At 43.4% G+C, this 14,458-nt stretch overlaps 1 protein-coding gene across 5 annotated transcripts in view; it reads left to right on the forward strand.

Moving 5' to 3' along the window:
• The window catches only part of UBR4 (ubiquitin protein ligase E3 component n-recognin 4), a 132,493-nt gene that overhangs the window by 39,134 nt on the left and 78,901 nt on the right, over nucleotides 1-14,458 (forward strand). For all 5 annotated transcript variants that reach the window (XM_077899395.1, XM_077899397.1, XM_077899399.1 and 2 more), the window contains exons 27-41: nucleotides 642-739; nucleotides 2,544-2,701; nucleotides 3,635-3,844; nucleotides 4,817-4,918; nucleotides 5,221-5,321; nucleotides 5,561-5,759; nucleotides 6,344-6,532; nucleotides 6,951-7,014; nucleotides 8,962-9,153; nucleotides 9,925-9,995; nucleotides 10,084-10,231; nucleotides 10,668-10,895; nucleotides 11,582-11,752; nucleotides 12,787-12,969; nucleotides 14,053-14,211. In XM_077899395.1, the coding sequence (XP_077755521.1) occupies nucleotides 642-739; nucleotides 2,544-2,701; nucleotides 3,635-3,844; nucleotides 4,817-4,918; nucleotides 5,221-5,321; nucleotides 5,561-5,759; nucleotides 6,344-6,532; nucleotides 6,951-7,014; nucleotides 8,962-9,153; nucleotides 9,925-9,995; nucleotides 10,084-10,231; nucleotides 10,668-10,895; nucleotides 11,582-11,752; nucleotides 12,787-12,969; nucleotides 14,053-14,211 (2,273 nt within the window). The remainder of the gene's footprint in view (nucleotides 1-641; nucleotides 740-2,543; nucleotides 2,702-3,634; nucleotides 3,845-4,816; nucleotides 4,919-5,220; nucleotides 5,322-5,560; nucleotides 5,760-6,343; nucleotides 6,533-6,950; nucleotides 7,015-8,961; nucleotides 9,154-9,924; nucleotides 9,996-10,083; nucleotides 10,232-10,667; nucleotides 10,896-11,581; nucleotides 11,753-12,786; nucleotides 12,970-14,052; nucleotides 14,212-14,458) is intronic.

Here is a 14,458-nt window from a genome sequence, read left to right on the forward strand (position 1 = left end):
TGCTGTTCTTGATGTGCATTAAGAGTCCCTGCCCTCAGAGGCACCTGGGTGGTATAGTCGGTCAAGTGTCTGACTCTTGATTTCAGCTTAGGTCATGATCTCAGGGTCGTGGGGTCGAGACTGATGTCAAGGTCCCAACTCAGCAGGGAGTTGATGCTTGAGATTCTCTCCTTTGCACTCCTCGCCCCCCGACCCCTGCCGTGTCTCTCATTCTCTCTTTCTAAAATGAATAAATCTTAAAAAATAATAATCCTTTCCCTTAGATTCATCTTGAGGACAGAAGAGATCAAAGTGCTACCTGTTAGTAGAAGGTGTAGCAGATGCTGAGTAGCAGTTTTAGCCTGACTTGTAGTGACATGCCCCTGCCTTGCATCCTGTTTTCAGTTGTCATCTTTACTTGCAAGATTAGAAAGTGACTATGATAGGACGTGAAAACCTTATAATTGGCATTGTTAGCTATTAAGCAATTAGCTAGTTCTTGGATGCAGTACTGCTATTGAAAGATCCATCTAAGCAATCTTAGTAATGATGTTGACAGCTTGGGCAGTGGTGTATCTTTCTGCATTTGGGCTTGGCTTTAAAATACTATGTGTCATTCTTTCCATCTTGTGGTGAGTCCTTGTCCTTCCTGTTGCCTCCAGGTCCCACCCTCGTTCAGAATTTGCCATCCTGGGTCCAGGCTGTATGTGAATCCTGGAATAACATTAGCACCAATGAGTTTCCCAACATCGGATCCTGGGTGAGTGTCTCTTCTCAGAGTAGAAATGGGCACTAGCCATTCTTTGTTTTGTTCTTATTCCTTAGGCTGAAGCCAAGTGCCAAGAGGCTTGGTATGCCACAGGATATCTGCTATGGCTGAATTGATAATCACAGGCTCAGCTTAACCCAGGTGGTACCCAAGTGGCCATTTTGTTAAGCAATCTGTTATCATGTCACGGGACAACCACTTTATTACCAGGAGTCTCCTTTTCCTTGTCTGTTTAATCCTGAGATGTAAAAATTATTTTATTTTATTTATTTTTTTTTTTCTGAGATGTAAAAATTAATTGTATTACATGTAAGGTGCCTGACACAGTCTTCGGCCCCTGATTCTCAGTAAATGTGAACTGTTTTCATTTTCTTTTTAGGAAAATAATGTCATGAACCTGCTCGTTTTGTCATTGTTTTATAGGGTAGCTTTCACGTTCTGGAGGCTGTTTACTTGACCTTTGTGTATGCTTTGCTCAAATTGTCTCTATTAACAGATTATTCCCTTGTCACTGTTCTTTGGAAAAGCCAAGTACTATAATCTTGTTATCCCTGCTTTATAATTGTGACCTCTGTTTACATCACCCGGGGGGCTGTAGCAGAAGGATAATGAAGATATTTTGAGGGAGACCTGATACTTTGCAAAATACACATCCTTCTTAATTATTAGAGAGTGTAGTTTTAGTGTTAAATAGAATATATTTTAATTATTTGAAAACTGGCATTAGGTATCTTAACTCTTTAACCAAACTAACCTTTTAACTTCTTTTTTTTTTTTTAAGATTATTTATTTCTCTATTTATGAGAGACCCAGAGAGAGAGAGAAAGAGAGAGAGAGAGGCAGAGACACAGGCAGAGGGAGTAGCAGGCTCCATGCAGGGAGCCGATGTGGGACTTGATCCTGGGTCCCCAGGATCAGGCCCTGGGCTGAAGGCAGCGTTAAACTGCTGAGCCACCCAGGCTGCCCACCTTTTAACTTCTTTTTTAGAGGGGGAGAGGGGAGGGTGAGGGAGAGAGAATCTCAAGCAGACTCCCTGCTTAGCCTGGAGCCTAATGTCGGCCTCGATCCCATGACCTGAGCTGAAACCGAGTTGGATATTCACTGACTGAGTCACCTGGCACCTGAGACAGAACCTTTTTTTTTTTTTAATGTTTTATTTATTCATGAGAGACACAGAGAGAGGCAGAGACAAAGGCAGAGGCAGAAGCAGGCTCCCTCTGGGAGCCCGACGTGGGACTTGATCCCAGGACCCCAGGATCATGCCCTGAGCCAAAGGCTCAACCAATGAACCACCCAGGTGCCCTGAGAGAGAATCTTAAGCAGGCTTCATGGCCAGCATAGAACCTGAAATGGGACTTAATCTCAAGACCCTGAGATCAATACCTGAGCTGTAATCAGGAGTTGGAAACTTAACTCCCTGAGCCACCCAGGCACTCCTTAACTTTTTAAATTTTGAGTTACCTTTGGGATGCCTGAGTGGCTCAGTGGTTGGGTTCCCTGCATGGAGCCTGCTTCTCCCTCTTCCTGTGTCTCTGCCTCTTTCTCTGTGTGTCTTATGAATAAATAAATCTTAAAAAAAACTTTTTTTTTAGTACCTTTGAACTAAAATTTGTTAATTGTTTCCTTGGTTCACTCCACTTTCCTCCCCAGGATGAATAATAGTGTATACTGAGTAGAGCCATTGTCTAGAAACCTCAGTGAGGTCTTAGTTTATGCCAGTTGTTTTTTCCCCCATGTGAGAATTTTATCCTGGGTAGATGGTCTGTCCATTCATGTCGGTTTTGTTTCCTTTCAGCGCAATGCCTTTGCTAATGACACCATCCCTTCAGAGAGTTACATCAGTGCTGTGCAGGCTGCTCACTTGGGGACTCTTTGTGGGCAAAGTCTGCCTCTGGCTGCTTCCCTGAAGCACACCCTCCTCTCACTGGTCAGGCTGACTGGAGATCTTATTGTGTGAGTACCTACTATGGAGCCCTGTGTACTCTCTATGCCTGTTTTCTGTCATAGGTGAAGGACGATGGAGTTTATTATAATAATCCTTTTCTTGAATGCTTTTATAAGCAGAGAGAGTCTATTGTTTCAGAGTGGAGTGTGAGCATTTACCTAGAATGTGATGTGAAAAGTAGCAGAATACTTCCTTCCCTCTTGCAGGGAAGGCCATGCAGGCTTTAAATCCTATTGTAATTTGCTTTGTATTGGAATTTTAAGGTGGCAGTAATGTATTTCAAATCATGCATCTCCAGAATCCTCGTGAGTGTTAGATTCTGCTCTTGTGGGAACTGGGGCAAGCCAGTGCCTTTGTCTTCCAGTACACAGGTCATTGGTGAAGTCCTCTATCACATGGCCTTAAAAGTGACCCAGATTCCTGGAGTTCTACAAAAGTTGTCTGGGATGGGTTTCTAGCACTGGTTTCAGTTAATTTTCTTTTCTGAATATTATAAAATATATCTTCTATTTTTTTTTTAAGATTTTACTTATTATTCATGAGAAACACAGAGAGGGGAGAGAGAGAGGCAGAGGCACAGGCAAAGGGAGAAACAGGCTCTATGCAGGAAGCCCGACATGGGACTCGATCCCAGGTCTCCAGGATCACACCCTGGGCTCAAGGCGGCACTAAACCGCTGAGCCATCGGGGCTGCCCATATCTTCTATTGTTAATTGAACATTTTAATGAATGAGCTTTTTCCATGGAAATGATTTTTGTTTCTGCATAATGCAAAATGAAACTGAAGTCAAATGATTACACGTATATAAAAGATAAGTATCAAGGGAAAAAAGACTGGAATAAATGCCCTCCTTAGTAAATGATTGAATTGCCTTATCCTCGCTTTTGCAGCTTTCGGGGGGAGTATATTCACTAATAGGGTTCCCTTTTCTTTGCTGAAGTTGGTCCGATGAGATGAACCCGCCACAGGTAATTCGGACCCTGCTTCCCCTTCTTTTGGAATCAAGCACTGAGAGCGTTGCTGAGATCAGTAGCAACTCCCTGGAGCGCATCCTGGGTCCTGCCGAATCTGAGGAGTTCTTGGCTCGAGTATATGAGAAGCTGATCACTGGTTGTTACAACATTCTGGCCAATCATGCAGATCCCAATAGGTGAGCCTAATTGAGGGGGACATTCAGGCTCCTGAACCAACGCTGGCTTCTCTATGTCATTAGTTAATGGCTTATTGTGTTTTTTAGCAGAAAGTTCTATATCTGTGTGCATTTTATCTTCTTGTGGATGTGCACAAAAGGTTATTTGGAACCCACTTTTCTGATTGTTAGGAATTAACTTTGAGCAAATGGAAGGCTTAAATGGTTCACATCTGGAAACTTTAAGTTATTGAACAGATACTTATCAAGTATCATACTTGATGTAATGAACTGTACAGAGGAGTTTCATAGAATTTGTAACATTTCTGGAACTATACCTCTAAGATGGGTGTGGGGAATAGTTAGTCTCTCACCATTGTTTGACTTTGGTAGTTTAGGCCATAGTGATGTTGGTAAGCCTTTAGGACCAGTAGAGTAAGTTGTAGCTTGTCCCACAGAGAACTTCTTAAATGAAGGGTCCAAATATGGGCATTCTTGACTTCATTTTTGAGGACTCCAGAGTGTCTTGGGCTCTCTTTTTTTCCTTCCTTCCTTCCTTCCTTCCTTCCTTCCTTCCTTCCTTCCTTCCTTCCTTCCTTCCTTCCTTCCTCTCTTTCTCCTTCCTTCCTTCCTTCCTTCCTTCCTTCCTTCCTTCCTTCCTTCCTTCCTTCCTTCCTTCCTTCCTTCCTTCCTTCCTTCCTCTCTCTCTCTCTTTCTATAATATGAAACAGCAGTAATGATTCTTTGAACTCTTAGCCACTGACTGCATGCTTTATCTGAGATTTTAGGAACTTTTTTGTTTTGTTATAGTTTAATGTGTTAGACATGTACTGAGCTCCTGTGTAGCCAGGCTTTTATGCTAAGCTTTGGGAAAAAAAAAATGAATATTGCCATTAAGGGTCAGTCATAAACTTTGGATTTTTAAAAATAAATATAGGAAGATACTGAAACAGACCTTCATTCTGGTAGTAAATTTTTCTTTTTGATCCTCAGTGGACTGGATGAATCCATCTTGGAGGAATGTCTCCAGTATTTGGAAAAGCAGCTGGAAAGCAGCCAGGCTCGTAAAGCTATGGAGGAATTTTTCTCTGACAGGTTAGCCGTATTTTGTTTTACTCAGTGAGCATTTTTTGAATGCCTCCTGAAAGCATTAGGTATTTTTTTCTCGGGGAAAACTTAAGGCCTGCTTAGGTATTTGTACCATGGGGAGGACTTAGATTAATTGCTGACTCCTTCAGGTTATTGATGAGGGGTCTACCTCATGAATACCTGGTGTCGTTGATTGGCGAGTGACCAGCTACCCTTGGGGAGATGGCGTCATGAAGAAATGGAAGCGGATGCCTTTTTATGTGAGGCTTAATGTGATTCTCCCATTTTTTCCCTCTTCTGCCTCCCAGTGGAGAACTCGTGCAGATCATGATGGCAACAGCCAATGAGAACCTCTCTGCTAAATTTTGTAACCGAGTTCTGAAATTCTTCACCAAACTCTTCCAGCTGAGTGAGTGACAGCTTTTAGTAATCTTCTTATGGGAACTTTGATGTCCAGCTAATACTGTGCATATCTTCTGCCCGAGTATAACTACCGCATAACAAGTGCAGAGAATCCCTGCAAGGAACTTGAAAAGGAATTTGAAAACTTACTTGAAGCCTTCCTTCCCCCTTTCCTGGCTCCCAGTTGTTGCCTTCCCTCCTGTCCCTACCCTTCTTCACTGACCACCCTTCTTGGTCTGTCCCTAGCTGAGAAGAGCCCTAACCCGAGCCTTCTGCATCTCTGTGGCTCTCTGGCACAGCTGGCTTGTGTGGAGCCTACACGCCTCCAGGCCTGGCTCACCCGCATGACCGCATCACCCCCAAAAGACTCCGACCAACTGGATGTGATTCAGGAGAACCGGCAGCTGTTGCAGCTATTGACTACGTACATTGTTCGGGAAAACAGGTAGAACAAATACATTGGGTCATGTGTTCCTAAGAGCCCCAAGTGAACGTTGAGACCCATTTGTTGATTTCTTTCCTTCAGGCATTGGTCCTTAGCCTTTTGAGTGCTTCCAGAACTCTCCTCACTAGACTTAAGGAATCTAGTAGAGCTCCTTAATTTCTCCTGTGGAAAAGTTTTGAAGTGACTTGGCCTATCAGTTGTCACATGGGTGAATGTTTTGTGCTCTAATAGCTGAAGTCCAAAACTGGGTGCATATATATGGAGTAGGGAGGAAACGGGGGGGCAAGTCACATATTTAATGTTTAATTTTCAACATCCTTGTTTTGTTTTTTTAATTCTATTTATTTATTCATGAGAGACATAGAGGGAGAGAGGCAGAGACACAGGCAGAGGCAGAAGCAGGCTCCATGCAGGGAGTCTGACATGGGACTCGATCCCGGGTCTCCAGGATCATGCCCTGGGTTGAAGGTGGCACTAAACTGCTGAGCCACCCAGCCTGCCCAACGTCTGTTATTTTTATACATTTAAAAGTACAGTCAGATTCCTGTTGTGTATTTAATACTTTGCTATTTCTTTTCTACCAGCCAAGTTGGGGAAGGTGTGTGTGCTGTGCTGCTGGGTACCCTGATCCCCATGGCGACAGAGATGTTGGCCAACGGTGATGGGACTGGTTTCCCGGAACTCATGGTTGTGATGGCCACCCTGGCCAGTGCAGGTCAAGGTGCTGGCCATCTTCAGCTCCACAATGCTGCTGTGGACTGGCTGAGCAGATGGTAAGATGATGAAATTGGAGGAGCCCATTTATCGGTGCAGCACTGCTCTTAGAGAAAAGGGGGTTAATTTGTTGCAGGTTATTTTCTTTGTAGCTTGGAGTGAGTATAAAAGAACTTGAGTCTCCCTTTTTCTTGGAGATTGAGGGAGTGGCCTGTAACTGTTCACTTTAGATTCCACCTTCGTCCCATTCTTAGTAGGGTTTCTTGTTCATTATTCCTAAGAGAAGTCTTAGGGAAAGTGTGCCACGTGTTGGTGATCAGGCCAGAACACCCCAAACCTCAGTGCTTTCTCCGAATGACTATGCTTCCCAGCGTCACAAATTAAACCAGGATTCATGAAACTGGTTCCTTTTCTTTGATTCCTTAGATGATTTTTGTGTCTCTCCTGCCCCCCCCCCCTTTTTTTCCTTTGGGACAGCAAGAAATACCTATCACAGAAGAACGTGGTTGAAAAACTGAATGCCAATGTGATGCATGGAAAGGTAAGCGAAATGCACCTTGACAGCAGTCAGGAAGTGATGAGTCTTCTTTGTGGTCATGTAGAAGACTCTCCTTTTGACTGGTTCCTGGTCCTAGCCAGCCTGCCCACAATTTCAAAGCCCTGGGGGTGTGTAACATGAACTACCTGCTCTCAGGCTTCTACTAGGTTATGAGGAATGATGAGGGGAGGGAAGGGGGAATACAAGACGATAGACAAAACATCCAACTGAATCCTTAAAACCTAGTAAATTCTTGCTATTTTTAGATTTTGTTATGTTGTGGAAAATTGTTCCCTGCTCCTGCATTGGAACTTTGTGCTCTGAGTATGTGTTTTAGGGGGTTACCTACTGCCTTCTCAGCTCTAGTCCACTTGCTAGTATTGTTTACTGCTGAGAAGAAGGGTTTTTAAACTGACAGAAATCTTGCATTCAGGCATTTTTCCTACTTGCCCTACCGTGAACTGGACATAAGTGGCTAAAAAGAGCTAACTGGCCTCTGAGACCTAGCACAGCACCGTTCATGTCTCCTTTCCTTTCTTTCATGTTTCTTCTCTCAGCTCTGAACTGTCAGAGTGCAAAGGGAAGGAACTTAGAAATCTGAGGCCTTGACGCCAGGTGCTGGGATTTTAGGCAAACCTAAGCTACTGGTAGTGGTTTGCTGGAAGACTTTTTGCTTGGTTTCTGAGGCTGTTCCTTTCTTATTGCATTAATTTAAAACCTGGTAATGTAAGTGTCTTTCACCAGTGGTTAAAAAAATACTGATGGTAGGAAAAAAGCCAATGAGAGCCCATTCATACTTTTAATCTAGTCTTTTTTGTTTTCTTTTGTTTTTTATTTTTATTTATTTTTTATTTTTTATTTTTTTAAAGATTTTATTTATTCTTGAGAGACACACACACACACACAGAGATACAGAGATACAGGCAGAGGGAGAAGCAGGCTCCATGTAGGGAGCCTGATGTGGGACTTGATCCCCAGACTCCAGGATCAAGCCCTGGGCCAAAGGCAGGTACTAAACCGCTGAGCCACCCAGGTGTCCCTCTTTTGTTTTTTAAATTGAGGTATCCTTAACATGACACTAGATTATTTTCAGGTGGACAGCATAATCATTAGATGTTTGTGTAGGCTGTGAAATGATCACAGTAAGGCTAGTTAACATGTCTTCATACATAGTTCCAAGATGTTTTTTTCTAATAATGAGGGCTTTTAAGATCTATTCTCTTAGTGACTTTCAAATATGCAATACAGTATGTTTTTTTTTTTTTTCAGTATGTTGTTAACTATAGTCCTTATACTGTCTGTGTATTATATCCCTGTGACTTATTTATTTTATAACTGGAAGGTTGTAGGTTTTTTTTTGGTAAAGATTTTTATTTATTTATTCATGAGACAGAGAGAGGCAGAGTCATAGGTAAAGGGAGAAGCAGGCTCCCTGCAAGGAGCCTGATGCGGGACTCGATTCCAGGACCCTGGGATCACGACCCGAGCCAAAGGCAGATGCTCAACCCCTGAGTCACCCAGGCATCCCAAGGTTGTAGCTTTTGAACCCACTTCATCTGTTCTCCACTCACCCCCTCCTTCTCCCTGCCTCTGGCAACTACCATTCTGTTCTCTGTATCAGTCATCTTTTCTTGAATGATTTTTGCCTCCAGTTTTACCTGCTTTCCTGATTTCAGGTTTGCCTCATTTTATAGCATTTTGTGGAGAATGGTTTTTGTGCTTAAGAATGAAAGAATCACATTAATTCAGTACAGCATATTGACTGGCTACATGTGGTTACAGTGCTCAGAGCTGAGGAAATAGATAATGTAAACATGTTTTTTTGTCTGCTTTTAAACCATTTCTCTGATCTTCAGCTTTATTGGGAAAAGTTTGAGAAAACACAGTATATAATAATTAGGTATGGAGAAGCTAAGGTCTCTTTGGTATGATGGTGGTCTTCTCTTCTAGCACGTGATAGTCCTGGAGTGCACGTGCCATATTATGTCTTACTTGGCTGATGTCACCAATGCCCTGAGCCAGAGTAATGGTCAAGGCCCAAGTCACCTCTCAGTGGATGGGGAGGAGCGGGCCATTGAGGTGGACTCGGACTGGGTGGAGGAGTTGGCAGTGGAAGAGGAAGACTCCCAGGCTGAAGATTCAGTAAGTACCATGTAACCATCCAGGCAACTGGTTATTAGTGGCTGACTGACTGGCACTGACACAGCTCATGCTAACCAGCCTTTGGCCCTCTTTTCTAGCCCTGTGCGCTTCGAAACTCTCCCACTCCTGTCTGCTTTCTCCCAGCTTATATGACTAATGCCAGACCAATTTTCCAGGTCTCCAGAGCAAGCTGTGGGGATCTAATCTCTTAGGAAAGGGGCTGTTGAATAAGCATATGCCTTCTTCCATCCAGAAGTCACTTACTCTGCAGTTGTTTGGTTTTTGTATCATAATGGAGTCCTAGGGATGAATTCTTAATGGTTATGGTGTGAACTCCCTTACAGAGAAAGTGGAAAAACTTTTTTCTCCTAAAGATTTATTTATTTATTTAGGGGGGAGGAGAGGGAGAGCTTGCATGAGTAGGAGGAGGAGCCGAGGGAGAAGAAGAGAATAGCAGGCAGAGTCCCCGCTGAGGATGAAGCCCGATGCAGGGCTTACCCCCATGGTTGAGATCATGACCAGAGCTGAAAATAAGAATCAGATGCTCAACTGAGTGAGCCACCCAGGTGCCCCTAGGTTTATTTTTTTCTATTCCTACAACATTAAGCTCTCACTTGGAATTGTAGCGCATTTATAGCCTGCAGATTATTTTCCGGAATAAGTTTTACTGGTCATTTATGAATTGACTGTTTATTCTCTGTAGGGTATACTTTTGGGGGTGCCTGTGTAGAAGGGTGTATTTCTGATTAAAAAGATTTGTTATCTTTGAAGGATGAAGATTCTCTTTGTAACAAACTCTGCACTTTCACAATCACTCAGAAAGAATTCATGAACCAGCATTGGTAAGAATAGTTCTCTTTCAGGTGAGGATTTGTTGGGTCTTGACTGTTGGGGCTGCTGGGCTTATTTGCTCATTCTTATTCTTTGTAGGTACCACTGTCACACCTGCAAAATGGTGGATGGAGTAGGTGTGTGCACAGTTTGCGCCAAGGTGTGCCACAAGGATCATGAGATTTCCTATGCCAAATACGGGTCCTTCTTCTGTGACTGTGGAGCCAAGGAAGATGGCAGCTGTTTGGTGAGAGTTTGGAACATTTCCTGGGCTAGGAAGGGTGACTTATTAGTGACACGGGAATGCTAAAGCCAGATTGGGAAGCTGCCATGTCACCTTCATGGTGGCCTGGGTCTAGGAGTACGTTGGGTCTGTCACTGATCATGGCCTAAGTGCTTCACTTAGAATGTTAGAACATGCAGGGTCATTAAAAGGTCTTGTAGTTTTTTTTCTAAGATCTACTACCACAGGTTTGGATATTGTAATCAAGACCTGTCGGTGTGAGTGGGTAAAGTGTTAACTATTAGGTGGGTATCGTGAAAATCAGAATTTAGGCATTTGGATATCATTTAAATGGTTGGCTGATTTCTCCTCCTGGTCCAGATTTCCCTCCAAGATCTCAGGCAGTGTTTCATCTGGGTTGTGGTTCAGGCTTTGGGCCTCTGATGTTTTCTGTCTCTAGGCGCTGGTGAAGCGAACTCCTAGCAGTGGCATGAGCTCCACTATGAAGGAGTCAGCCTTTCAGAGTGAACCCAGGGTTTCTGAGAGTCTGGTGCGCCACACTAGCACCTCTCCAGCTGACAAGGCCAAAGTCACCATCAGTGATGGAAAGGTTGCTGACGAAGAGAAGCCAAAGAAGAGCAGCCTATGCCGCACAGTAGAGGGCTGCCGGGAGGAGCTGCAGAACCAGGTGTGCGTTTTGGTGGTGCCTGGGATGCTGGGTGGTGTGTGGAGCCTGGCAGGTTGGTTCACAAGCAGGCTAGGCGCAGGGCTGATATAGCAGTGCGCCTTGAGGGGCTGAGAGTTACTTTCTCTTTTCTGTGAGTTGGCTCATTTTCACAGGACTGATATGAGTAGGATGTGTTGTCAAGCCCCTGCCTCACAGGGAGGGATTTGAGACTGAGGAGTACTATGGGAATTTGCAGGAGAGGGTGTCTTTTAGTTCTAGAGTACCTTTCTTGGCCAGGGTTCCTCATCTGAAGTACAGACTACAGAAAGTGATTTACGTGATTGTTTTCTCAGTTTTCTCAAGGATGGCATGTAACTAGAATGATTCTAGATGCACAGGAGAGAATTTAATCATACGTGATGGATATATTCTAGCATTAGGGTAGGGTATCTGTGGGATTTCTTTTTTTTTTTTTTTTTTTGGTGGGATTTCCGGTTTAGAAAGATTGCTCTAGAGTTTGTAGCACAAATCTAATGTTATTGAGAGGAAGAGATACGGCTAGAATATCAAATTGGAAGTGAGGAAACTGGATTCTAGATTGTAGAGTTACTGGCAAGATGTATTATGATGAGTACGACTTGTTATTTTTTTTTTCTTTCTTTTTTTTTTTTTTTTTTTTTTCATTTGTGTATTTGGATTTTTCTCAGGCCAATTTCTCCTTCGCTCCTCTCGTGTTAGACATGCTCAATTTCCTCATGGATGCCATTCAGACCAACTTTCAGCAGGCTTCAGCTGTGGGGAGCAGCAGCCGGGCTCAGCAAGCCCTCCGGGAGCTGCATACCGTGGACAAGGTGGTTGAGATGACAGATCAGCTGATGGTGAGTGTGTCCGGAGGAGCATATTTACTGAAATGCTAAGTTATGCCGATACTCTGAGGAGGATCCTTTGGACAGCCAATCCCTAGCTATCCAGCATGAAGATCCATGTGTGAGGGTATCTTCAAAAGAAGAGACAGAAAAGGTCATTTGGGCCAACCCAGTGAATAAGTCCCCTTTTCAGTTCATAAAAATAGATCAACTCCCAAGATGTTGGAGATAGCATCTGGGGGCAATTGTAGTAGAATTTCTTCTGAATCTAAAGTAGAAAACCTCTTCTTCCCTAAGATTCCACTGGCTTGCAGAGTTCATGTTTGTCGTCTTCTGCTTATAGCCCTTCAGGCAACTCTCCCTAGCTCTTCATATGAAATGGCTTAGAAGTCCTGAGTCATTATCCACATTAAGTCCTCTTGCTCGCACTGAGGCTAGGAGTTCTGGTGTGTTCTGCTTGTCCTGTGTAGTAGCAAGTGTAAAGTAGTGAAAACCAGTGTTAAGTGTCTGTGCTTCTGTAAAGGAAGTGCACAAACGAACAAGGTATGGGAACCGATCTTAGAGGGTATCTGTTTTTAAGGGAGAAATATTCCCTCGGAAATACACACACGTACATACATACAGATATTTTGATATTTTGGTAAAAGTGGTAATGGCTTTTAGACTTCGAGCTATTAAAGATGAAGTTAATTATTGGGATAGTATTGGTGATCATAAAGTTGCTGACTTTAGTTTTGCAAGGTCAGATGAATGGAAACCATTCTGTCATTAGCATCATTTCACTTAAAAAAAAAAAGAGGCATTTTAACATTTCAAGAAGCCTATACTTTATTAATTAAATTTAGCTTGGTGAAACATTATTATGTTATTCTTACTGGATTGACAATAACTTTGAGAGATTCACCTAACTGTCCATAGATCAGAGACTGGAATCTGTTGCTTTTGAATGACTGCATCGTATAGTATCTCAGTCATATGAATAGTGTATGAATCCATTTGATCTCTTTGCCTTACTATTGCATGTTCTCTCCTTCCCTCTTTGCCAGGTTCCCACCTTAGGCTCCCAGGAAGGTGCCTTTGAAAATGTTCGGATGAATTACAGCGGAGACCAGGGCCAGACTATTCGACAGCTAATTAGTGCCCATGTGCTCAGGCGGGTGGCTATGTGTGTGCTCTCTTCCCCGCATGGGCGCCGCCAGCATTTGGCAGTTAGCCATGAGAAAGGGAAGGTGGGTTTCCGATTCTTTCCTACTCATTTTAGGTCATGTTTGTCTTTTTTTTTTTTCCTTTAAAGATTTTATTCATTTATTCATGAGCGAGACACAGAGGCAGAGACACAGGCAGAGGGAGAAGCAGGCTACCCAATGAGGGACTTGATCCCAGCACCCCAGGATCACGACCCAAGCCAAAGGCAGACCCTTAGCCACTGAGCCACCCAGGCATCCTGGTCGTGTTTGTCAAGTGCTAAACAAAACTGATGACTATGCTCAGGTTGGCCCTCTGGGAAAAAGTCTTGGATTCTAAGAATGCTTTAGGGGATGGAGCTTAATGAGCTTTTTCTACTCCACCCCTCAGTTTGTTGATAAGACTTAGAGGCAGTGGGACTAGAACAAAGTTGCTGTTTCTCATTAGTAGTTTCCCACTCAAAACATCCTTCAAGCCCTCAGAGAAAGGTAATGACGTGATTACCTAGGACAGCATGGCTCCCAGGCTTGGCCTGGTTTGGTCATGCTGGAGGGAGGGCACAAGTCAAGAGAATAAAAGTCTTCATGGGAAGACTCAGTGTTCCTTAGTTTTTCCCTGTCCTCCTGGCCCACTGTGGACACAGGGAAGCTTAGGTTGTTTTATAGAATTGGTAGAGGTTGGAACAGTGGCAGATATGTTAACATTTTTCTGTATTCTGGTTTCTTTATCATCAGTAAAGTTGTTTTAACTTTATCTTAAGTGAAAAACAAACTAGAAATCCAAATAGTCCATAAGATCCCTCTAAGATACTTAAAAACAAAACAAAAACTTGTACAGAAAACTAGAAAGGAAAAAAAAAAAGAAAACTAGAAAGGATGATAGCATACAGGAAGTGGGGTAATGATCTTCGTGAACTGATTATACAAGGAGGAGTTGGTTTCATTACTCCTCTCTTTTGTTGTCACTTGAAGGAGGAAATTAAAGGCATTCCATCTCTTTGAGCCGGGAGAAAGGGTTTTCTTAAGAGGCTTAGCTGTGGACTAGTACCCCACTGAAGGAGCTTTTGTTGGGCTCTATGTTCTCTAAGAGGACGGCGATAAGGAAATCTGGCAATTGTCCCCTTGCAGATCACTGTTCTGCAGCTCTCTGCACTCTTGAAGCAAGCGGATTCCAGCAAAAGAAAGCTGACTCTGACCCGCCTGGCTTCTGCTCCCGTCCCTTTTACTGTATTGAGCCTCACTGGGAATCCCTGTAAGGAGGACTACCTTGCTGTGTGTGGGCTGAAGGTAATAATCTGATCTAAGTTTGATTACTTCTTGCTCTAGGTCCTGCATGGATCGCATTCCTCTCCTCTCCTTTGTTCTCAGCGCCACTTTCTTTTTTTTTTTTTAATAATAAATTTATTTTTTATTGGTGTTCAATTTACCAACATACAGAATAACACCCAGTGCTCATCCCGTCAAGTGCCTCCCTCAGTGCCCGTCACCCATTCACCCCCACCCCCCGCCCTCCTCCCCTTCCACCACCCCTAGT

Source organism: Canis aureus, chromosome 5 (genome assembly GCF_053574225.1).
Source record: "Canis aureus isolate CA01 chromosome 5, VMU_Caureus_v.1.0, whole genome shotgun sequence".
Lineage (NCBI taxonomy): Eukaryota > Metazoa > Chordata > Mammalia > Carnivora > Canidae > Canis > Canis aureus.